The sequence below is a fragment of the Fundulus heteroclitus genome, chromosome 5, assembly GCF_011125445.2.
Source record: "Fundulus heteroclitus isolate FHET01 chromosome 5, MU-UCD_Fhet_4.1, whole genome shotgun sequence".
Lineage (NCBI taxonomy): Eukaryota > Metazoa > Chordata > Actinopteri > Cyprinodontiformes > Fundulidae > Fundulus > Fundulus heteroclitus.
In genome coordinates this window covers 6,987,431-7,013,686 of record NC_046365.1, presented here as the reverse complement: position 1 = coordinate 7,013,686, position 26,256 = coordinate 6,987,431, and the positions used below count along the sequence as shown (strand labels likewise).

General features: G+C 40.1%; 1 protein-coding gene and 1 non-coding gene across 2 annotated transcripts in view; one reads left to right on the top strand and one right to left on the bottom strand.

Moving 5' to 3' along the window:
• stx8 (syntaxin 8) overlaps positions 1-24,693 on the top strand; it is a 50,257-nt gene extending 25,564 nt beyond the window's left edge. Inside the window, exons 7-8 of the mRNA XM_012873159.3 lie at positions 10,106-10,207; positions 23,983-24,693. Coding sequence (XP_012728613.3) covers positions 10,106-10,207; positions 23,983-24,047 — 167 coding nt within the window. The 3' untranslated portion in view covers positions 24,048-24,693. The remainder of the gene's footprint in view (positions 1-10,105; positions 10,208-23,982) is intronic.
• trnal-caa lies at positions 737-847 on the bottom strand. The gene is made up of 2 exons: positions 810-847; positions 737-782 (listed from the first exon to the last, which is right to left on the bottom strand). It is a non-coding gene; the product is annotated as a tRNA-Leu (tRNA).
• Positions 24,694-26,256: the final 1,563 nt, after the last annotated feature.

Below are 26,256 nucleotides of genomic sequence, written 5' to 3'. Positions count from 1 at the left end.
AATTATAAAAACAGCTAAATATTTTTTTTTTCTTACTCATTGAATAAATTAAAAATTTTTACTGTCATTACAATACAATGTTTTTAGCAAAATAAAAACATCAGTCGCTCCTGTTTGGCACAGCTGTCTCTCTCTACATCACTGAAAGTACCTCCAAGTTGATGGTTTCTGTACAAATAAAAACTAAAAATAATTAAAGCTCATCACATTTAGTCTTTTATAATGCAAATTAGAGATTTATTTTATCGCACATCTCAAAAAGTGCAATATATCTCAAGATATTCATTCTTTTTATAGGATTTGTTGAAAATAAATAGCAGCATCTTAACGTAATATTAAAGAGAAAAATCTTTAATAAGCATTTATTGTAACTATACAAGATGCTTAAAGAGCATTTTCTCCAAGCCTTTATTAGTTTTGTATGAGCAATTAGCATGATTAGCATTCTTAATACTTTTAGCATTAGCGTTGCCTCTGCATTTCCTGTAGTGATTGCACAGACTCTTGGCTATTAAAAAAAATGTCAGCCCAAAATAACCTGGCCCATGTGTTTCCATAGACCAGTCTGCCATAAGCTAATGGAAAGCGGAATCAAAGATGTTCCTGTGTGTGCAAGCAAAATTCTCCAAGTGTCAGTAAAGGAATTTATGATTATGATTCATTACCTGACATCTTTAAAATGTCTTCTTGATCACAAAAATTTCTTATGGAGATAAAGCCTAAATGGGCATAAGTATGTCAGGAGTTGGATTTGAACCCACACCTCCATTCGGAGACCAGAAACCTCTTGAGCAAATAAGGAGGTCAGCCTTGAGTCTGTCGCCTTCAACCACTCGGCCATCCTGACGTACCAAGGCAGATGTCTAGCAGATATGTGGAATTGCCAGCATATGACAATCCAGCTAGTGGATCTCACCTCAGAAGACATCACGCCTCTAAACAAAAGACCTGTGCAGTCGCAGCGGCAGATGCTTTTCCTCTGTTCCCATGTGCGTGCACAACACTGGTGTCATTTCAACTTGTCGCCAGAGGGGGCAGACACCTGCAAAAATCCTGGAACATGCACTATACTCCTCTTAATTGAAAGAAAAAGCTTGGATTGTGTCTTCTATGCAAGAAATCCCAATATTTGGCAATCTATAGAACCCTGGTGGTGTGGCTTTCCATAATTTACAAGGAGGCTGTACTGGGTTAGAACAAAGCCTAATTGCTAGTTTTCTTAAATAAACATTCCCTTTCTCGAAGTTTCAACACCCTGAAAAAGTCATTTATTAGACGTTTATCTTTTAGGCATCCATCAAGTCCATTGATGGATGTTGGCATAAGGTTAAGGAGGTGAAACTTTCTCTGGACACAAAAGTGGTTGGGATTATGGCTGCAAATGACACATGCATCACTGGTCTGGTTGTCAGACTGGTTGATTAACAATTATTTTTTTGGTTTTGGTAAATGTATATTTCAAGTATCCATTTTTGTCACTTGTGTGTTTTAAAGGGTAAGAGTTGTGGCAATGATATAGCTAAACCCGTAAAGATCCCACTCCCTTCACATTTCAATGGTGCGTTTATTTACAATAAGCAGCCAGGATTTGGAAAGAAAATAAGACACTTTTGCAAGACACTGCATATTTGAGTAAATACCATAATTGCTCTGAGTTGTATCATCCTGCTGAGTGCGTCTGTGTTTGTTATGTGAAGTTCCAGTTACATCCAGGGATCTGTGTGTTTGGACTGGCAGCTGAACGATACCGTCCATATGCAACCAGTCACACTCTGGCCAGTTGCTAACACTTATAGCCAGACCCCCAGCATTGAAACAGGCAATTCAGAGGATGGCGTGGCGAGTAAAAAAAACAAAACAGAATTAAGCCCACTGTCTTAGATTTAGTTTATCTCATTGGAAATTAAGCCTTTGCCCACTCTGGGAAGGACGCCTACTAAAACAGTGGTTTTATATCAGCCATTCTAGTCTATTAAATACTGACACCCTGCTTATGGTAGTACCTATAGCCTCTCGTGCTCATATACAAAATAAAAATCAGTTACAACGGTTATTATGTTTTGCTGTGAGTTTTTCCAGAACTTGAGGCTAATATAAGCCTGAGATCTAATATATAATTAGATCTTATATAATAATAATAATAGCTAACAATTTACCACATGTCAGCTTTGTCTTTGATTTTTTTTTTCATGTCTACTAGACTTTTGAATTCAGTAGTGATTTGTATATAATGTAATTATCAAATTTATTTTCTCATTTGTCGTCTGTTTGATTTTCCTATGAAATGTATTTCTTCTATTTTCTACTTGCCTGGCTTTGGATCTCTATAATGTACCCTTCCTAAATACTTCTGTGATGACATTGATGTAGTGTCCACTAACTACTCAATGAGGTGGGTTCTCAACGCTGCAGGTTCTAATAGAGGAAATGGGAGCAGAAATCATCACAGGTCATTAGACATGGGGAGAAGATGGAAGCATCGTCCTGTTACATGAACTTTCATTGTTGTGGTTGCATCAAAATGGCCTTTTCTTCTGGTACATTGCTTTATAGTTGACATTGAAAATGCAAGTGGTTGCACACAGATACTGAAGGGGACTTTTTGATTATGTGCATTGTTTGTTGGGCTGACAAGGCGAATCCTTTGGTAGCAACACAGCTTGTGGTTTTAATGAAGACAGTTAAGATATGTGTGCGTGAGTAGAGAGGGCAGGATGAAACCATCTAGTTCGTAGTACACAGCTGCACCATTTGGTACAAAATTTATGGGACTGTATTGTGCTTTTGTTTAAAAAAATGTGTTTTTTGAGCTTCTGCCGATCCACAACAGCATATCACTTTAAATTGGAAATTTATTACCAGCTAATTAACAGTTATTTGTCATGGAAGAGCTGGGCCATAGGGTTCTTGTGCAAATGAGCTGCATCGCTGTCTGAAAGGTCCGACTTTTTAAAGCATGTAGGGTTTTAATAATTCACGAGACTAAAGGGCCTTTTCATTTGCACCTTTTGTAAAACAGTTTTATTCATTCTTAACCACGTTATTTCTGGCAATGCTTCTGGAGATTATGTTGGCAACTTTCTTGTATAATAGTTGGTGCTGCTGCTTGCAAAGTGTTTTTTTTTCCTGGTATGCAGTGAGCTGTTTTTCTGAAATAACTACTTTGCTGTTTAGCAAAAATTCCTTTTTCTTTTTACTGTAATCTCACTCCTTTGGACATATACTTTTGAAGTTGCAAATGTATCGTCATCCCAATGTCATGGATAGCAATATGCATATCGCAAAGAATTGGCTGGAGTGCAGTAAGTGTTAGCAAGTTATTTAAGCACCCTGCATTCAGGCTCCCAAGTGGCGCAGAAATGTGTGGGGAGATTTGTTGCTTAATGCAACATAAACACTTTGAGAAGGTTGAGAGTAAATTCTGTCTGTGTGTGTGTGTGTGTGTGTGTGTATGTATGTATATATATATATATATATATTAGGGCTGGGCAACGATTAAAATATTTAATCGCGATTAATCGCATAATTTGCCTGATTAATCGCGATTAATCGCATTGTATTTACAAACTCCAAGAATGAATTCAAAAGTAGTGTAAAGAGCACTTTTATTTTAAGGTTCTGCTGCCATATGAACAAAAGTGTTGTAACATTTGTAGCACTTATCAGTAACACATATTTAGTGTAAAGCTCAACTTAAACATGTAAAACAAAAAATAGCAATAATAATAAATTAAAACTTATTGCCACTGAAAGGGAATTCTCTTTATGGGGAAAAAATCAACCAAAAACAGGCAATTTCTGATGTAACAGCAGGGAGCAGCATTACCATTTTATGTTTAATACCAAAATTTAACTTGGCAGTGGTTACAACTAACTTGTTTCTGTCATATTCCATGCTGGAAGAACTTTAAACTGAAATGCTTGCTAACTCGATATGCTTGCGTTGCTTGCGTTTATTTGACGTTGACACGCGGTTTTTTGTTGTTGCTTTCTCGCGTGCATATAGTGAATGGCAGGCAAAAACAGGCAAAAACACATGGATACTTTGAAACGAGAAGCGACTTCACCGACGGTGTCTAAGCAGACTCCGCTCCGCTCCGCACAAAACTTGTTCCGTTCGCCAACTCACCGCCTCGCCTAAGCAAATTTCTGCGGGAAAAACCCCCTTCCCCATGTCTGCTTTGTTTTTTTCCGGCCAGCACCTTTCTTCTTCTTTGAATCCGAGGCTTGGCTGACAGCGAGGTTATTGGCGCATTATCGCCACCTACTGTTCTGATTCAAACCCCTACACCGCAGCAACAGACCTTCACAAAATAAAAGCATGTGAGCAACATGCGTTAATGCGCGTTAAAGAAAATATCGCCGTTGATAGTCTAATGAGTTAACGCGAAATTAACGCGTTAACTTGCCCAGCCCTAATATATATATATATATATATATATATATATATATATATATATACACACACACATCATGAAAGATTGATAAAGGACCCCAATGCAGACGCAGAACAACATCTTTTTGGATAGATAGGAATTGCTAAACAAATTACAGATTAAAACGAAGGACTCATATGACCAGAAACAAACCATTGGATATAGCCAGCATATGCAAAAAGATATCTGTTAGATAGCTTTCCCCAAAGAGCATAATTGGCCACATGGACAGGTAGGTCATATAAAACTTGTAAGATGCTGGAACACAGATGAAATGCCGCTGAGCTTACTCACAGATCCGGCAACATGAGGCAGTTCGTGACGTCATGCGGGAGCAACATCTGTCTCTCGTTGGTGTGTGTGTGTGTGTGCTTAATGGCTCCCATGCCTTAAAAGAGACAGGTTTCACACATGTAGCTTTTTTTTTGTCTCTCACTGAAAGACTTTGTAGGTTTCAGCAAACCAGAACAGAATGTAATATTCCTCAAGTTCTAAGTATCTTTACAACTGCATCTGTATAGTTCGCCAAAACCACTTGACCACAAAGAAAAATAAACCGATACGCAACGGCTTAGCACAAGGACACAAAAATGGTTTCTGTATGAGTAACTGGAAATAGAAATTGATAAACTGGTGATGCCTGTATATGAAATTGGGCTTCGAATCTGCAAAAGGTCAAATTGACCCAGACTCATAACAAACTAGACGGAACACTTTTTCAAGTTTCTTCTGGAATTTAAAATACATTCCCAGTCTTGTTCATAACTCTAAAACTGGTTGTCATTCACAATATTTAGTTAATATTGGCACTTTGGTTTCAGCTGCCCATTAGCTGTTTCTGTGTGCATATAAAAATGTCTCGCGAATAATCAGTTGTTTTTGTTTGCAACAGCGTCATGTGTAACAAGTCCCCAGGCCAAAGAAGCCAGCTGGCTTTAAGTTGCACTTGCAGCAAATATAATTAGGGAAAGGCATAATTGACTTCTTTCGCAGCAAAAGAAACCAGCTCATTATTTTGTTAATTCACATTCAGTGACTGTTCGGAGTAGAAACAGACTGTTCTTCGGAGACTGCGCCTCCGTCTCATTTATTTCAGTCGAGGTCCCGAACACATCTTCAGACGGCAGATCCTGAGCCAGAAGCCGTCATGTGTAAAAGAGAAGAGTTGTAATCGGAAACTGAGAATTATGTTGTTAGACACAGCATAATAATATCCTGAACCGAAAGGTTGTTTACGCGAAAAACCAGTAAGTAGTTACTCATCTTTCCAGAAATAGATAGCATGTTTCCTTTCAGCTGTAGCTAAAGATTGAGTCATATCTCTTGTGAATTTAGGTTATTCATCATTGACTTGAGATGCTACAGTTTGGCCAAAACTGAATCAGGAAACTTGGCACCGGCCGACCGTCAGCTTCCTTTATGACTAGTTGGAGTGGCATGCAGCACAAATGTCTCCGAGTCTACACCCTTTCCCTGACAGTAAAGGAAGAGGTTTTCTTAGTCTAAATTGCTGCCTGATGCTTACATGATGAGGTGGGAGTCTCCGGAGACGCAACATACCGCCGTCTCACATCTCCGATCTCCTCAACTTCGACATCTCCCTCTCGTTCCGGCACCGCCGCATGCACATGTTTCACTTTATTTATTTTTTTCCACATTTGTGCGTCTTAATTACGCCATATCAGTCAAAACACAAACTATCTCGTGTGATATGGATGACTTATGTTTGGACAAATGTTCCGCAAAGCGAAGTAAAAGGCGAATGGCTGGAAACAGCTTTGGGCTACATGACTGAATTCCTATAACGTAATCAGTCACGTAGTTCAATTTTTAAAGGAACAATAAAACCTTGAATCATGCAGATTAAGAACCATTTTCACGTTAAACATCAGCAGAAACATAAGGTTGCCTCTACTTTTGATCTGTTTCCATTTTCCAATTAAGTTTTTATGTTTTATTTCAAGTTTCTTACACCCAAAAAGATTTTTTCTTTCTATTGTTTGTGAAAATGTTGCACCAGGAGGAGGCGATGATGTCAAAGTCAACTACATCAAAAACTCGGAGATAGAAGATGCTGATCATGACTGACTTTCGATTTGTCTCAGAACTCGGAGATTGGATCTGGGAATGTTATCATATCTGAGCTGAGTGCATTTGGTTGCAACTTAGAAAACTGTGGGCTTCACTCATTGTTGTAGCACTAACTACTATTGTTATTGCAAGACAATAACAGTGTATTTGCCTCAGTTTTGTGTGTTCAAATAGTAAAAGAACATTCTAACAAATTGGGTTTGTACAGCGCTATGCACCATGTGTCCCTGAGATATAAACTGACAGCAGTACATACCGTGCGTTGTTTTCTGATCTGAAGTCAGATTAACCGAGTTCTCAGTCAGAAAATGTAATTCCAACTGTGAAGATGGAGTTTCAGTATGTCTGTAAGGTATGTAAAAAGTTGCAGGTTAAAAAGAAATGTATTATTATTATTATTAATATATTATTACATTTTTTATTCTTAATAAACCTGTGGAATTCACAGGTCTGTTTGTGATCAGGTTCTCTCTGTGTTTGAAGCCATAAAATGGAGATAAATTGTTAGTTAATGACTTGTATAATTACTAGCAGTTAGCACCACAACAACAGGCAAAACCCACTAGTTTCCAGCTTGCTGCTAAAATGTACCAAACTCAGCTGTGCTGTCATTCCCAGATCTATTCTGACTATTTTATAAAAAAATATATACCATTCCTGCATATTTAACAGCTTTAAATGTGTAAATATCGACTGCTCTGTGACCTCCAACTTTTTCAGCCCAAATTCTGACTTCAGTTGGAGCCTTTGTTGCATTTCCAACTGGAAGCTTGAAAAGTCCAGCCTCGTAGGTTTAAAGCAGAGCTAAAGCAGAGCTAGCAAAAGATCTGAAGGATTTCTTCCAAAAAAATGTTACTTATTTTTTTTGTCTGCATCTGCTTTTCCCACCCAGTCCTTTAACCTTTGGCGCTTGCTTTTGTTGTGAAAGGCGAGTCAGGACAAAGCGAAACTGATGTGGAAAAACACACAAAAAGTGTTTTTTAACCTTCTCGAACAGCTTCATTGTTCTTTTGGTATAGAGAAAAAAAAAACTAAAGTGGGCGTCTGTCATTGTTTTTAATGATCTCATAATATTCAGTCAACAAACAGTTTTAAAAATCTTGACTTTAGAAAAAAAATAATTAAATCTCAGGTTTTGCCTCCTAATAACTCTGTTCATTTAAACTGGCAAAGCCTCTGTCTGTCTAAGGACATTGACATATTTTATGAAACAGATTGTTTTTCTCCTTTTGTATTGCCCATCCACATGCGAACTGAGGTTTTGTTGAAAATAAAATCATATTTTTTGAATATTTCCTAAAGTGACGGTTTTTTAAAACTCTGTAATGCAAACGTCCAGACTTGATTTGTGCTCCACTCCCAACAGTGAAACCTTTTGAAAGCTCTTCCTGTCCCATGTTGTCCTGACTCTGTTTCCGAGTTGATGACTGAGAGAAAAAGATGAACAAGATCAAAGAAACTGCTAGCTACCACAGTTTTAGGATGATTTTTTTCTGCTTGACACAGCTTAAGTCACTATAAGGTTCTTCTTCTTTAGGATTTTTACACAGGTGATATCTATGTCTTTTCTATGTAATGGTGCAGCAAAGGTTTTTCAACATTTATGATTTAGATCGTCCAAAACGTGTACATGAAGATTTTTTTTCTAAAGCAGAGTAAGAAATATATTTGTTTGGAAGAATTTGTTTCCAACTATTTTTATCTATTGCAGAAAAAAAAATTGTCCACATGTTGTCAGTGATTTAACGCAAAAAGACTGTAATCCTTTTTGTCACAAAAAAGCTTGAGCTCTGAACACAGCAGCATATTTTCTTGTTGGTGGGGAGAATGCCTTATTAAAGCTGAATAAAATACAGTTACATGAATGTAACATGCCACAAAGCGCTGGCTTGTAGATGACTCTGGGTTTCCACTGCAGTAGATTTCTTCACTAGAAGCTGACAAAAGCCTGGGTTTGCCTTTCCTCCACACCGAAAATGCTTCTGCGTTCATATTTACTAAGCCACATTTCTCATTTTCTTTGGACTTTTTCCATTCAAAAGGCTACTGGACAGCACCCATCATCACTGTGGGAGCAAAGATAAAAAACAGGCCACCAAGGCGCAGCTCCAGACACACACACAGGCGCGTTTTTTTTTCTTCTTCTCTTTTGTACATGAGTTGTGTTCTGTTGTAAATCTCCTGATTTATAACAAGAGCAATGAGGCATGTTGTTCCTGAATGTTTTTGCTCGTATGTTTCTCCGTGTGTTTATTCATAGCTTTCTGTCAGTGAGACACTTGGATTCAGGAGGGAGGCTGATGGATGGCCTTTACAGAAAGACGGGCTGTTTTTAAAGCTAATTTTGCTTAATTTTATGTACATATTTGTGTTTCTGATCAACTTTGTAGGGGTTTGTGATGGTGGCTTTATTTGTTAGTTTGTTTTAGAAGTTGATTATAATAAAATAAATGCGTTTTCTCTCGAAGCAGGGTCACATTTTATCACGTCAATAACAGTTATAGGATTTGGAAATCTTCTCACAGTTTTCTGTTTTTTATTGTTCAGCTAGAGCATGGGAAATGTCACATCAACTCAGCAGCTTCAGCAAATCGCATTGGCTGCAGTTTAAACAAGCTTGAAGTTATAAAGTCTTTTCTACAGCCAAGACCACAGCCAGTGTCCAACATTCACTGAAGTAGACACACAAGCAGGGATATTTCTTTAAGACCACTAAAGCCTCGTGAACAACAACGCTGTGGATAAATGCTAAAATGTTCATTTAAAGGGTTACAGTTTTCTTTGGTTTATAAAAGTATTAAAGCCCTTAATTAGCTAGGAGGATCCCATTGAGATGATGCATCTCATGTTACAGGGAGTGAAGGGGGGACAGGTAAATATAATTTTTAACGGTGTAAAGCAAGGATGGACCAATATGACATTTGGGCTGGGGTCAACGTCGGACATTAAGATTGCTGTCATGGCGATAACCAATATTATATATTTTCTGCCGACACCGAGAAAAAGCAGCCAGGCCGGTGACATTGCTTCTCTGCTTCAGTTAAACATCCCACAATCCTGCACTGCATCACTGTCACATGCCAAACAAACACCACAGAGTTGATACAAAATGGCAAATGTTAAATGTTTAGATACATTCTCTTAATTTCTAATCAATTCACAACCAATATAAGGTTGATTCAAATATTTACGCTTTTCTTCCAGTGTCTCAACACTGATATTTGATGCTTACTCAAAAGATGTGGAGGAAAGAGGACAGTAGCTGTTTTTTTTTTTACCCAAGTCTGTTTTCTCTACTTAACCTTATTTTTGAACTCGATCTGGTATCATAAATGCTAGTATGAGACAAAAGGTCTGAAACGTGAGGAGGTAAATGTGATTCGAACATGGTACACTGATGACCTGAATAACCTCTCTATGTAGCATTTTATACTGAGTCCTGTCTTTTCAATAGAGGACAAAGCATGCATATAAACATCCCCAAAGTCCAACACAGAGTAAGCGCTATCATCATTACTTGGAATTTACCACCAGTGAGTAAAGGTAACTTTTCATTTCTTCCCCTGTCTTTGTCTCAGAAATCATCGACGACCTTGCACATCTCGTGGACAAGACGGATGGCAGGATTCGGAACGAGACTCGGAGAGTGAAGCTGGTAGAGACCAAGTCAGCATCATGCGGTGAGCCTCATTTACATCCCATCACACGTGTTAGCACCCCCTGATAAAGATGCGCTAGAAACCTGAAACTGAATTCATCTTTTAGTGCAGCGGCATTATTTCAAATGTACTCAGTTGGGGCAAAAATCCTACTTCAGGAAACAAGACAAATTCACACAATGTGGGCTTAGATTGAAACAAAGGATGAAAAGCCCTTCATGCTCTCATTGTTCGGCATGATGGAGAATCTGTGAAGCTCAGAAGTTATTTCTCTTCCAAAGGCTCAGGGAACCTTGTTGGAGCACATGGCATCATAACATCTTGGAAATAAGCTGCTGATCTCTTCCAGATGAAGGAGAATGGGTGGTCACTGGGCCTTTCAGCAGGATACCGATCCAAACCATGTGGCTACATAAACATAAATTAGCCTTTTTTTAATGACCATCTCAATACCTTCACCTAAAGCCCATAGAAATCATGTTGACTGAGGTGAATGGAAGACCACATGTTCTAGAGAAGTTGTGCTAAGCTAAACGGTGAAATCCCACTTTATATAACACCAGCATTGATGGCAATAAGTGTTGCATCACAGATTTTGTTAAAATATATAGTTCTTATAGGAATTGTTCCCATGATATCAGTGTCAGGTTATCCTACTACAGGAAACTATGCAAAACGGTGATATGGACCAAGCAGAGTAGCAACAGCTTTTTAGCTCAGAGAACATAAATGTTGGCTCATAATTGCTAGTTTGGCTCAGTGAATAGCTGTGATGGGGGCGTAAGGTGTGTTCACACTAAACACGAACAAGGCGAATGGAGCGAGTGATTTACCTGTTATCCGGATGTAAAGGTGCGATTAGGAGTGAATTGACTGTCGCCTATTCAGACGATGCGTTTCGAGCGATGCGAATGGCGTGAGCTGGGAGAATAGAGCGAAGCAAAACTGGGAACAGGCGCATTAGACGCACAAATGGAGCGACTAGAAATTTTGCTCGAGTTCATAAATCTGAACTTTTCTGTCAATTTGTTTGCATTAATCAATCACTAGCCCTGGTATAGAGTGAAATGTTTATATATAGTACAATTATTCTATATTTCTATTGAGCACTGATTGATTTACTGACTCGCTCTGCAGCGGGATGGAGGGCCTGTAGTCTGTGTCCCAGAGGGTGATCTGTCCCCCAAAGCAGGACAGCAGGGGCGACATTTCGGCACATTGTCCCACACAAATTGTTTGCAAGAGAGAGGCGAAATCTCAAGCCATCAATCGCAGGCGAACAAGGCAAAGAATTTGTGTGAATGCACCTTTAGAGTTCTGTCTGTGGTAATGGGATCAGACCCAGGTTGTGAGATTTACAAATCACCCTAAAATTGCCCCTGTAAAATGATTCACACACCTTGCATTGATTTTGTTACAACTACAAACCGGAATGCTTTAATTGGTTTTAAAGATTTCTCACCATTATATATCTGAAAAGTGTGGTTTGCATTACTCCATAGAGTCTACTGTACACTCTAGGGATCGAACAACATTATGGAGACTTAGGAACACAGCAGCAGGGTCAATTATACATTTCTGGAGACATTTCAGACAGAGTTAGTTTATAAAAAAAAATATTCATAACTTTGAATATCTCTCAAAGCCTTATTCAATCTATCATCTTAAAATACTTAAAATAAAACTGCAAAGCCTACCAATATATGGCCATCTGTCTAAAACAGGAATCTGCAACTCCAGTCCTCGAGTGCCACTGTCCCACAACTTTTGGATTTATCCCTGTTCTAACACACCTGAATAGAAATACTGAAACGTCTGCAAGTTTTGCAAAGGCCTGGTCATTAACCGTTTATTTGATTCAGGTGTATTGGAGCAGGAATGCATCCAAAAGTAGCAGGACAGTGGCACTGTTGCAGAAACTGTCGACAAGAAAACTGTTAGGCGTTCACCCCACAAATCTGGTGTTTATAAAAGAGTGGCCAGAAAAAAAGCCGCTGCTGAAAGAAAACCATGCGTTTGCACCAAGCCAAGCAGGGATAGTAGCAAACACGTGGAAGGAGGAGCTCTGGTCAGATAGGATTAAAACTGAACACGTTGGCCAACATGCAAAACATGCAGCATTCGTTTTCCATGTGGCAAAAAAAAAGGAACGCATCTGAATCATTGAAAAAAAGGTATGCCAAACTTTTCAGATTTTTATTTGTCAGTAGATCCTTAACAATAATGCACTAATTTAGCCCAATGAAGCTGAGAACATGGCGATGATGAGGACAGGCCTCGTCAATGCTGAGCATGTTGTTGCTGAATGGTGGGAGGATGAGCGCTGTTCGTCACGCCTGCTAACACGTCGCAGGCTTTTAAAGGAGATCTTTTGATGAATCCCACAAAGTCTTTTGAGGGTCACACATCAGGTCATGTCACCAACCTCTTTACAGCTCCACATTTTGCAGGACAGAGGAGTTTCCTGAACAAGTTTGGTGAAGGCGTTTGGCCCTTTTTACCATAGATGGCATTGGATTTGTCATTTTCACAAAGACTTGCCGTCTCTTTTTGGGGTTATGCCTTTCAAAGGGGAAATGTCTGTGATAGTCAGCTGACTAACGCCAACCTTTGGAGCAGACAACCTTAGCAAAGGCCTTTTTTTCTTTTTTTGCCTTGTGAAATGCCAGTCTCTGTTGCCGTGGCTAAGGCTGCATTGTTGCGTCCCAGCTAACAGGCAGTCGCTGACAGAAACAGAGCTCCCAAAGGGAAGGTCAGCCTCCAGGATTCTTCTTTGTGTTGGTTGTGTCCCCATGGTGGCTGAATGTGAGTTTGTTTGACAATCCCAGAGCTCAGATTGAGTTACAATCTGGACTCCTTCTGTTGTTTTGTTCAGCATGTTTCTTTTTGCTTTCACCTCTCCTGCCATCTTCCTCTTCTGTTTGAGGTTAGAGGTTTTTTTTTTTGCTCTGGTTTGTGAAAGTCTTCTGTGTGGCAATGTAGCTGTGAAAAAAAAAAAGCCATTATATGAAAACCAGTATGTCTTTCTAACATGTTTGAACATACGCTATGTTGCCAAAAGTATTTGCTCACCTGCCTTAACTCAGATGTGAAGTTAAGTGACATCCCATTCTTAATCCATTAGGTTCAATGTGATGTTGGTTCAACCTTTACAAATATAACAGCTTGAACTCTTCTGGGATGGCTGTCCATAAGTTTCTGGAGTGTGTTTATGGGATTCATCCATCAGATGGGATCCATCAGATTGCCAGAAGGAGAAGTGTGATTGGTCACTCCAGAGAATACGCCTCCGCTGCTCTAGAGTCCAGTGGCGGCGTGCTTTACACCACTGCATCTGACGCTTTGCATTAAAGCTAGGGTCGCCGATTTTTTTCCGGAAGTTTCCCCAAGTCACTTTTTGAATAACTGCGCATGTGCAAGACCGTCTTACCAGCTGTTCCACTTAATCAGGGAGATTGTGTGAAAATCTATTATTTCTTTCTACTGAGACCTTCCTCTTCTTCTCATAAACATGGATACGGTTCGCTTCTTGCGACTCTCAGCCATGTTCAAAGTATACGGTGAGAGCAGAGGAGCTACAATGAACTGCTAACCGCTAAGCTAACGGCTAAGCTAGCCGGATACACTAGGAGTGCTCATTCACAGCCAGCCAGAGGAAACTAACATGGAACAAGCACACACACAGGCATTACTTGAGCACATCAGAATGATTGGCATGTGGAACAACCAATAAATAAGACGATACCTCTGGAACTTGAGAGACAGGGGGGGACAGAACTGTAACAAATCACTGACACTGATGGGTTAGAGTTTTTCGAGGCCTGTAGCTCCCACAGAGATAATTTGTTCTATTTTTTTTTTTTTTTTTTGGTTTAACCTCCCTTTTCTGAATACATAATGCATTGACTGCTTTCAGGATAAAAGGACCATTTTACCCAGTATAATAAAAAGTGTTTCTGAACAGGATTACCAACTATAGCTTTAAACATGGCAAACATGGCATTCCCTGAAGCTCTTCTCTTGAGCTGATCTGAAGGCCACATGAAGTTTGGAGGTCTGTAGTCATAGACTCTACAGAACGCAGTCAGTTTACATGGCCTACCACTTCATGGCTGAGTTGTTGTCCTTCCCAATCACTTCCAGTTTGTTATAATCAGCTAACTGTTGAATCTTTAGGATTTTCTAGGATATTTCTATCATATTCTATTAAGAATTAAGAATAAAAAGTCCTGGGTTGAGTCCATGCCAAGACCATCATTTTATTCAGATGCTGTGGGGTGACTTGAAACAGGCTGTAAATGTGAGAAACCCCTCAAACATCTCCCAGCTCAAAGAGAGGAGTGGGGCAAACTTTCCTCAGACCGACATCAGAGATGGTAGATGGCAACAAGAAGCAACTCACTGAAAGTATTCAACCAAATGAGTAACACTGGCTATAGGATGTGGGGTGCCTCAACTTTTTCCTCGACTAGAAAACACATTTTTGTTATACCTCTTGATAAATAAGTAAAACACTGTTAATCTGGGGTATTTCACTGTAGTTAAATCAGTTTCATGATAGAAAATAGATGAAATACATGAACATTTCCTAATAAAGAGCTATGTGTTTCATGATGTTTTTCACAGCGTTACACGTGCTGTGAGTATGTGGGTATTTTCGCTCATGTTTTAAGAGCCAGCTATTTATATATTTAGAAAATATGCATGCACATGCCTGCTGCAGTTAGTATCGGTGAGTTATATGCCTCTTGTCTTCGGGGATGGAAAATCCCCCTCTGATCCTCTTCGCTCTCACCTCTACTCCTTCTTTCTCTATCTTTCATTCATCTCTGTCATCCCTCCGTTCACCACCTCGGTTGTTTGACACTCATGTTTGTGTCAAGCAAAGAAAGAAGGTAAAAATACGGCATGCCACAAATTGTTTGAAGGGCTTTCCCTCTTTTGCCCTGACAGTGTGTTTATAATTCCTTAGCTTTAAGGCTTTATTTATTTTTAAAAGGCAGCATTTTGGTGTTATGTCTCAGACGCGTCCTTGCAAAGGTAGGCTCGTCTGAGTTTGACGGCAGGGAGCATACTTAACATTGCTGTTGCACATACTTGCTCACCGTAAATACTTCAGCAGTTTTTGCTGCTCTATGCAAACATTGATTCAAATTCATATTTTAAAGGTGCATAGTCCAAGTTTTGAAGTTAAATATTATTATTATTTCTTTCCCATACATTCCCTTACAATTAACTGACGTGCAAAATGAGTTATCCTCTATTTGCCGCAGTTGTCTCTATAGGCTGAATTAGTCAGTTTATGAAAGCGTGATTCGGGCCGAATCCTCTCGCAGTGGGTGTGACGTGCTACACACTCTCGTTCACCTGGCTACTTTGTTGAGTCTCTGCCGTGATCAATGTATTAGTGTTAGAAGATGGGCTAACTTCAATATTTATAGCTTTCTTACCTTAGAAAACATCACACCTCCAAACAAAAGGCCAGTGCAGTTGCAGCGGCAGATGCTTTTCCTCTTCTCTCATGCACAACACTGGTGTCATTTCAACTTCTCGCCAGTGGGGGCAGATGTCTGGAAAAATCCTGGAACTTGCGGCATGCTCCTTTAAGTCAGGAACAAGACATGTGGCCATTTTTCTTCTAACAGAAATTCCTCCCCGTAAACATTCCTAAAGACTGCAGCACATTTAAAATGGCTGTTGAGTTCCTGTCGTGCTTCCTTAAAATTCTGTAAGAGCCTGCAAGTATAATTCTGAAGCATGAAAACAAGGAACCTGTCCAGGTAGTGCCAGGCTGAACGGTCTTTAGTGAAAGAACAAAGGTTCCCCTCCTATAAACGTTGAAGGCATTTGAGTTATTTGGTTTTGTTTGTTTTCTTATCAACTGCACCATACCAAAGCCCTCCCAGGTCCCACTAACCACGACCCCGCTCCATTTGGACCAGTGGTGGTTTTTGATTTGACCCATAAGGGCAGTTGCCCAGAAGAGGATGGGGGTGGAGTCATCAGCGCCACATAAAAAAGTATACAGTCACCCAGCACCACCAAACAAAGCATCTTATGCAGCATTACTCTGCACAACGACGTTAAGGCACTTTTAGTAACAGTTTCAAGGCAGACAAATTCAGTTGTCTATGGCCTGATTTCTTCCTAATGGCAAGCCTGGGGAGATTGCAGTGGTTCTATAGACCTTGATCTGCAGGATACTTCTCCTACAGAAAATTGTGGATATTTTTATGTTTATTAGAATCGGCTTCATCTGTCCAGTTTGTGCACACAAACAAGAAATTTGTCTCCTACTCCTCTTTGCTCTCAGTATACAGACATCTAAAACATAAGTATATGTATAGTTTTGAGGGATTTTTTATTTATTTATTTTTTTTTGGGGGGGGGGGGGGGTACCCTATGATGGAAGCCTAAGAATGTTTTGTCTTATGTTAGAATAGAAGTGGTTTCTCTTAAATAATGGAAGAAGCCAAAAACATCTACTCAATCATCTCTATCATGTTAAACATTTGGGTATTTATTGCTTCTTTAATACTGTGAACAGGTACTTGGCCCTTTACACATTTCCTTCTTTTGGTTTGTCACACTTGTTTCAGATCATCATCAGGTCTGGTTTGGGGCTGCCTTGCTTCTGCAGGACCTGAATAACTAATAGTTAATGGTATGATAACGTTGCTGTCTGCCATACAATCCAGTCATCAGCACAGGACCTTAAGGCCAATCACACTTTCAGGGTCTCTCCCAGAAAATGGGCTAATACTGGCGGTAGGTGTCGCTGTGGGCTCTGGGAAGTGTGTGCGCTACTGTGGAGAGGTCCGCCAGGCTTATAATACGCTGGGGGAGACTCTGCTTTGGTTCTTCAGCAGGACAATAATCCAAAGCACAGTAGCAAGGGCACCTCTGAATGGCTCCAAAAACACACAATGATGTTTTGGAGTGGCCTAACCATGGTCTGGACTCAGATTCATTACAGATGTAACCTGACCTTAAACTTGAGAGGGTCAATTAGATGATTGATTTAAATATCTCTCTTGATGTTCACATGTTGAACGACACAAAGATACTCTTGATCCAGGCTGCTGCTACAGAGATCTGGACTTTGGCCTTTCCGCTCCTTCATTGCTTCATTTGTACTTTTGGTCATTTCACACCCACATTTTTCACATGCAAATTGTTCTCATCTTCTACACAACATCAATTCACAGTGAGCATGTTTTGTGATGGAGTGTACTGACCGCGTGACAGCTCTCTCATGCACACAGTGTGACGTCCCACATGCTTCGTATATAAACGACTAGCCTAGAAAAATCTGAAATGCTTTTAGCTGCAGTTCTCATTGAGAAACCAGGTGCAGCTGAAATCTGTATTAGTCAAATATTTTTTGATTTGCAGAAATAAGACTTCAGACTCAACGTACAGACTTGTGCCCTACAGACATGACTTTGATATAGCGAAAAAAATTACTTGTGTAGTTATCGTACCATAGCATCAGAAGTTGTTTTTTTATGCTTCAGCATGACTCAGCATGAAACAGAACTTGAAGACATTCGGTACCTACAGCTGTTATTCAGTCTGAAGGAATGTTTCAACAGAGCAATATCTGACGAGATAAATTTCTGCTGTATTTATTCGTGGCTTCCACCTGGTGAGAAGAGGAGCGTGTGCAAGAAACTGAGATGCACTGATCAGAGACTTGTGGCATTACTCTTTCTTTGTAAAGCCCTGACTCGCTGATGCTGGAGATGTTCATAAGTCATTTTTTTCCAAGTCAAGTCTTAAGTCTTTCACCCTGTCTAAGTCAAGTCTCTAACCCCAAAATAAACATTTTCTCATGAAATCTCCAGCATCAAGGACACCTCTAACCCCAATTCGCTGTAGGTTAGGAGTCCAAACCTGTATCATTTCTCCTCAGGCCTTAATTACATGAATATTGGAGAATTACCTTTCAAATTCTTTAGATTTTTTTTTATCAGTTATATTTATTCCTCAAACATTCATTGCAGTATGCTATAACTGGTAATAGATCCTCTAGATTATTTAAAAAAAAACGCAACAGCTAACATGAACAAGTTATGAGCCAACAACATCCCATAATCCTCCACCATGACTGGCTAACAGTCAAGCTTGTCCTTTCTCAGTAAAACACGAGCAGCAGCTCCAGTATGTGGGTCATACACCGGCTTCCTTTTACCCTTCAGTAGATGAGATAAAAACTGTTTCTAAGACCCGATTGTCGAACCAGGAGTCCCAGTCAAGACTGAAGTCTGTTAGTTTTGTGACTTACATGAGACTTGAGGCAGAGTTTCAGACTCCAGTCGCCATCTCTGGCTAGTGCCATGGTGAATTAATTAAGGAACAGAGCTCCCTTAAATAAAATAACAAACAACAAAAAAAGGAATTTTTCCTAAACAATTTCAGCCAGGAATCTGCTTCTGCCTCTGCAATTCTACCAAGTCGTTACCACTTCTCTCAGCTGATCTTTGGCAGAAACTCAGAAGTGGTTTTGTGTTTAGTTGGATTAGTGTGCAGGACTAAGGGATCTGTTGGAGTGTAGTGGGAGTAAGAAGATCTCCAAACACAGTATCGGTTCATGAGCTGATCCTCAGCTTGTAGAGAGCCACTTCAGCCGCCCTATAAAACCCAGAGGTGGCTTGAATCCCAAGTAGGTTCCTTAGGACTACAGGGGATTTCCAAGGAGATTCTCCCTGAGGGTGGGAGAGTGGGACTTGGAACTGTTTTGTTAGAATTGCAACGCTGATTCTGCTTAACACAGAAGTGCAAATAAAAACTTTTGATTAACATAATTCTTTTGTTTTTAACATTCATGTGCCTTGCACATGAATGTCCAAATCCAAATGATTAATTAAACATAGTTTATTTTCCCTGGACATAAGGGACAATAAGTAAGTCGATGTTAATGTGTTAGCAAAACTTGCAGAAACTCTTTATGTATGTAGGTGTAAGTAGCATTTCTAACAGCTGAACAGTGGATAGACCAGTTTAATTTTTATTCATCTGACTTGGTAGTAGCTTTGTCCTAAACTGAGGTTTTAAAAAGTACTGATTTCAAAACTGCTAGAATTTCTCATTATTACATTTCTACTATTAAAGTAAACGGTAAATTACTTGTAGCGCTTTGTCAGGTCCTGCATCCCCAAATTGCTTTGCACTACAGTCAGTCATTCACCCATTCACACCCTGACGGTGGTGAGCTATCTTAGTAGCCACAGCTGCTCTGGGGTAGACTGTCAGAGAGGCTGCCAAAGATCAGCACCACCGCTCTGACCACCGGCAGCAGGCAGTTCAGGTGAAGTGTCTTGCCCAAGGACACAACTGAGACGGTCAGAGCGGGGATCAAACCGGAGACCTGCCCGTTACAGGATGGACTCCCTAACTTTTGTGTCACTGTCACCCCGAGAAAGTGCCAGTGTGACCAGCATCTTCTCTGGCCGTTTGGGGCATATACTAATGAATTTCCACCCCTCCCCCACCTGTTGCTGCACACTGACAATAAGATGGCTGAAACTATGGGCTTAACTATGTTTTTTTATTATATTTACAGAAAGGGCATATTCACTTATGGAGAAAAAAGAGTACGGTTGCAACTACTAGAAATGGCTTGGAAACAAATGGAAATTAAACTACCAGCTGATTTGCAAAATGTCAAATCAAAACAATAAGATCATGTTTTCAGTATAAAGTTGTTTTACAATAAAACCATGCTATTTTTTCTTAGTTTTATCACTGTTAGGATTTTTTACCGGCTCAAGGCAACACTGGTTCCTACTTTGTGGGAAACAAACAGGGCAAAACCGCATATAACCGCGCTACGAAACTGCAGCGTACGTATCATTAATACACGGTTGCTAGCTGTGGTGAGTTGTTGACTAGACATTACTGCCATCTCCAGCAGTTGAATGGTTCGTTGCAAAAGCTTTCCACAGAAATCCTTAGAAAATGAGCTCGTAAAGGTTTTTGTCCTTTCCAGCTTTGTTTCGAGAAACATCTCCACGTTAATCTCATTAACACCAAATATGTCCCCTTCCTTTAGGGGTCACGCTCGCCTTTTGTGGTCCAAAAGGTCTTTGAACTCTAAGCAAGGGGCATGATGGGAGCAGCGTGTGAGCTTCAGGGGGTTGTCGCTGTATGGTCAGGGTCTCACCAATTGCCATTGTCTTTCTGTGATTTGTCTTACTGATGCGTCTGGAATCTGCTAAGATAGGATGAACCCAAACTTGGGCCTCCAGAACTCCTGGGTGGTCAGTCTGTCAGCAGACACCAGCCAACTTCTTTAGCAGGGCTGTCACTGCAGAACCCAAATCTATTAGGGATGCAAGGACCAATATTGTCATCAGCCTCCCGACTCCCTCTGGGGGTGAGCAGGTCAGTGCTTAGTTGCCGGGGCAGACAGTGACGGTGCAAGGACAAAAGAAGGGTGGGGTCAGTGTGGGTGTCAACCGTGGCTTTATGACGGACTATTAGGTGAAGTTGAAGAGTGTGAGAGCCTCGCTCCACAGTAATGCATGCATGGACTCATTCCTGAAGGCTGCGGACTGTCAGATGTTGGATCGGGATCAATGAAATTCTGAAGTCTGAATCCAATAAGCTTTGGGTTTTTTTTGTTTACATATCGTTTACATCCAAACAAAGATAATCATCGTAAATTTGGATGTGTATTTGCTTTTAGCTGGAGGCTTTTAAAGAGTCATCACTAGTATCTGAGCGAGTGTTTGTACTTCGCCATTTACATTTAGCTCACACATGTTGGTGATTTGGGGGGGGAGAGGTGCTGTCATGTCCGGTGGTAACACCGAACAGCCATGTCCTGTGTGGACCTCTACATATACACCTTCCTCTCACACGAAATAAAAACACACAAAGCTCAACCTATTACCTACATGTGGCGAAGCAAAGCGTAAGTCCTTCCTGTTTTAGTTTGCGATGAGAAACTAAAAAGATAAGACAACACATAATGGAACAATAAGACTTTTAAAGACATCTGGACCCTCTTTAGCTATAGTTTATGCAGCATGGCTTAAACCTCTCCTTGACTCCTCACCTGTGGGACAAACAGCCAATTAGGCAGCAGAAGGGGGTGTGGGAGTACAAAGCAGAAGAATGGGAGAAATGTAAAGCAAAAAAAGGCCGGGTGAAATGCCAACCACATGCTGCCTTACATAGAACAGTTTGAGTGAGAGGGCAAGCAGTTTTGGGAAGCTCTCTGACCTGCGGTGTATTCGGATCAAGACTTCAGCACCTTTGTAGAAGAAGTCCCGTGAAACTCCAGATAAATGCGACCTTCGCTAGATGGTTGCTGGCATTTGTCTGTGCAAAATTCTCTTAAGCTCCCACAACCCCATTTAAATCTGTGCTTTGGCTGAACTGTTACAGCACCTTGACCTAGGTTTATTTTATTTAATAAGGGACGCTGCATATTAATCAACATTAGTACATTAAGCTGTCCCGTAAATGTGCCAACTTTAGCCACAATGTCTAGTTCTCATCTGCCGTCCCATGGCGGGTTGGTGGTAAAGAAAAGGACAGATAGCAGGCACCTATACAAATACATGCACCAGGTCGTAACTGTAACCAAAAATGACAAAATATTGAAACAGGTTTAGCTGCTTTTCAATTCAGAATTGTGCTGCTATATTTCTTCAGATAGAAGGCACATTCATTTGAAACCCCTGCTTGTTTATTGGGGTAGAGCTCTTTGGTGGGTTTCTGTCTCAAAGCGTTGCGTGTCCCTAATTGATGAAGTTTTATTGGGGCGTCCACCCCTGGATATGCTCACAACTTCTTAAAAATTTTCCCCCTGTGAATAATCTCGCCCACTGCAGAATGACAGACATCAGCTTGTCTTAGAAACGGCCGTCTGACCTCTCCCATCGGCAGTAAACGTTGCTCCACTGTGTTCCCTGAGGTGTGAACTCCCCAAACTCCTCCTCTATGGAGGTTCTCAGACGTGCTGATCGTCAATCAATCAAGTGTTTGATTAGCAGGGCTGAACGGGGAAGGGCAACTTATTGTCTTTCCAGGATGATGTCTGGAGTAAAGCTGTAATATCGCAGGTCTTTGATGATCTGTGAGGGAGGTTTCACACATTTTTCTGCCCCTGCCGTAATGTCAGTAAGGAGAAATGATTATGCTCTCAAAGCAGAATTAGAAGCAGATGCCCGTCACATCTGTTGCAGTAAAGCTATGGTGTGCATTGAATGCATCTAAACTCCATTAAGTCATCATGAGAAGACGGAACTGCAGTGTACTGGAGGCTCAGAGGAGCCGATTTCTTCAACGTCCCAGAGTGTGTAAAAACTTTTGCAGGATTTATCTTTGGCATCGGAAACTGATGTCTTCTAGTTTTTCTAGTAAAATAGTGAAATCTTCCTCATTTTTGCCTAAGGGGCTTTTGTAAGTAATCACTTAAATGAGAATAGAGCAAATGCTGAATGGTCAAATTCAGGGTTTGCTCAAAAATCCCAAATAAACTGGATCTTCTGTCTGACGTGAAGGGTTTATTTAATTAATTTTACCCTAAAAATATCTAAATTACAATTAAGAATGCCTTAAAGACATTCATACGATCGGATAAATGTGGTGTTTGTCCTTTCAATATCAATTGTTTCAATAACTCACACCATCCCAAACTTTACATGCAAATGTTGATTATAGCCAATTAATGCTTTAAACTGTATTTTCATACTTCATCTTGATTTGCTGCCACGTCCTTTTTATGCCTGTCGGGTTGTAGCTAGACACGTAATCAATGCGCTTTAATTCTCTGCCAAATAACTCTCATACCACTCATGCTATGCATTTTTTCAGTAATCCTCTACCACTAACTGGCTTTTTCTGCAGCAACAGCATTGTTTCTTTTTGTTAATTATGTTTTAATATTCTCCATATGCCCTCATTAGAGATTTCTAATTCCACTCGTGGGAAATGCGCACTTCCAGGTTTCTTATTTCCTTCCCGTTGCCATGGTGAATCGCATTATCTGCGTTCCATTGATAAGGGCTTTTTTCAAGCTCGTGCTGGCGTTCAACTCATGGTTGATTAGACATTGAGTTTAGTTCCCTGACTGTTTTCACATGTGAAACCGAAATCGCTGAGTATGACAGGGTGAGGTAGAACTACTCAGAGTTGCTGCTTTCTATTCAGGGTAGATCGGCCATTTCTTTCAGAAATGGGGCCTTGATGATGTCATCATAGTCTCTGTGATATCTTTAGGACAACAGCATCAAATAACTGAGTTTTAACTTATCAGCATCATCTACTGACAGCGTGCTGAACACATCCCATCGATAAATGTGACATGTACATAAGAACTGTCATATGAACAGTATAATTCACGCCTCGCGTTGAGAGATTAAATAATTGTGATCATCTTTTTCATACCCCATTGATTGCTGGATGCAATGGGGAGCTGAAGGGTTTTAGCACAAAGGCATTGGCACACAAGTACATGACACTTTCATCTCTTACTACCCTAAAGACTGACAATTTAAAATCGTTAGTTTTTCCTTTGAGAAAATAACTATAGTATGAAAATTTGGGAATTTCAGCGAAAAATATCACAGGTCATTTTCAGATGCCAATGATTATCCGTAGTGATATTTTAAGTCATTTTCAGATGATCTATCTCCTGATGGCCCCTAATATCACTGAGTTGATATGCAATGACCTGAGTATCAAGGTACTTAAAATTATTAGAAAGGTTTGTTGTCTTTTATTACTGCTCTTGTCTGTTTTCTGGATTTTTCATTCCTCTACCTTTGTCTCTGTGCCCTCAGGGATGCTGGTGGTGATCGTCCTGCTGCTCATAGCCATCGTCGTGGTCGCTGTATGGCCCGTGTAGCTGCTGGAGACTGCGGACAGCTCCCAGGTGGATCCAGAAAACCAGTTTGAATCACAGATCCTCTCTTGATTTTTTTTTTTTTATTTCTTTTTTTTTCCCCTCATCCTCACACTGGAATCTGCCCAACCAAAAGAATGTAAAATAAATGTTTTGTTCTTTAGCAGCACAGACGCTTCTTTTATACTGTTGGCTGAAGAGGCCTTGTGACACTTTATTTTCTGTCCTGTAAATATTATGGGGATAAAAATTGTCCTCTACTGTAGTAAATATAATGTTTAAATCATTACATGCTCTGGTCATCAGGAAATTAACATTTATGGCAGATTGTGAACAATTTTTCACCCTTTGTGTGAAGAATTTAGTCCAAACAGTAGGACCTCCCGCATGCAGCAGGACTACTCCTTTGTAGTCTTTCTGTGGCTGGACTCAGGTTTACGATGGGTACAGTAACTCTTCACACTCTCATTTATTCACCCATGGATCACTGGAGCAGCTGTAATGAAATCATTTTGTTAGGATTTTTCTAATGTTTATTGAACAGATCATAGCCAAAACTAACAGCTGAAACGTGTTGCTAACGTGTCTCTCTTACTTCCTTGTAAATCACCTCTGCTTGGAATTTCTAATAAACGACATTTCCAGTTAATAGTCCCCCGATTCCCGTCTGTCATGCCTCTATCTGGAGCTCTGGAGAGTTTCGTAACAGGATATTTAGTTGGAGTGCGCCGTTGACGTAGATTGTGCACGAGTGCCACATCTCTGCTATACAGTTCCTAAAAAATATGCAGCCTTGTTCACATTCTGTCACATTATAACCACTGGGGTTGTCAAAGCTAATCCATATTTTTGATACTGTTGTAAATAGTCTGCATCTGCATTATGTAATTTCAGTAGAAGTACAGCTGTTAAAGAACAGAGCCAGTTAGCAGTTTCTCCGTTTTGGCTTTTATGCCAAAACGGCTACATGAGGTGGAAAATGAGCACAGCACATAAACCCGAACACACCATCCCCATGGTGATACATGGTGGTGGCCGCTTCATGCAGTGGGGATGATTTTCTTCAGGAATGCAGACTGGCATTAAAATGCAAATAAAATACATTTATATGACAAAGTCTACTGGTCGTAAATGCTTGAAGGCTCTGTACAATCCACACATTTTGACTCTGTAATCAGCAAAAAGAGGAGAGAAAGAAATCACAGCAACAAAGAAAATCTGTCAATGTAACAAGAGTTTATTTCAACTGATAGTTTGTATTTAAATCTACCAAGTTTGCGTGTTCAGTAGTTATTTTCCTTCTTTAATGTCAACGATCTAAACAACCACATACAGGTAAAAAAAACAAAAAACAAAAAAAAGTTGAAAAGACAATAAAATCCACAATGTCTCGTGTCATTAAATATATTCATATATAATAACCATAATATATTAGTAGGCATTGTAAAAACAACGTCTTTGCAATGGTGACAAGAACATTTACAATTCATAGTATGAACACAAAGCAATGCTTTGACGTGTGTTTATGGCGTTTCATCCGGAAGCTTTTCAAACCATCGCCCGAAAGAAAAGTTGGAAAATGTACAGCATGACACCACAGAGACGAGAAAAATCCGATTAGAGGTTAAAATGCGTCCGATGAAAATAAAACTGACATATTCACCTTCAGAGCAATTTGCCATAGGTTGACCAATGAAAAGCAGGAACATGTAAATGATGCTCTCTGTCCATGAACAGCATTGAATCACAAGCTTTAGAGTTTTATGAGCAGGATCATTCTGATACAAATCAAACTCCAAATGTATTGTTAAGCCACAATATATCAGTCATCTGTCTGCCAGGTATCTATTACAGTAAAACCCTTGCAATTAATACCATGGTTCTGACAGAAATGATAAGGCCCCCGTCATATCGGATCTCCACCGTCATTCAAACATTCCTGAGTCTTGGCTCGTTTGGTAAACCTCATTTTAGTGTGAAGTGATTCTCCCGTGCTCTTAGACACTGCCAAATAGGTTTTCCAACGTTGTTTTCCCAGCTATCAGAGCAAGAGGTTACCACCACAGCTATTACATCAGCACTAAGATGTTTCTTAGCAGTCTATTTAGGTTTCTGTAACACAACCACCTGTTTCAGCTTTGCAGTGCAAGAGCACCTCACCATAAGGGCATTTATCAGCAGTCTGAGTGGAGGCAGGTGAGGGGCGTTTATG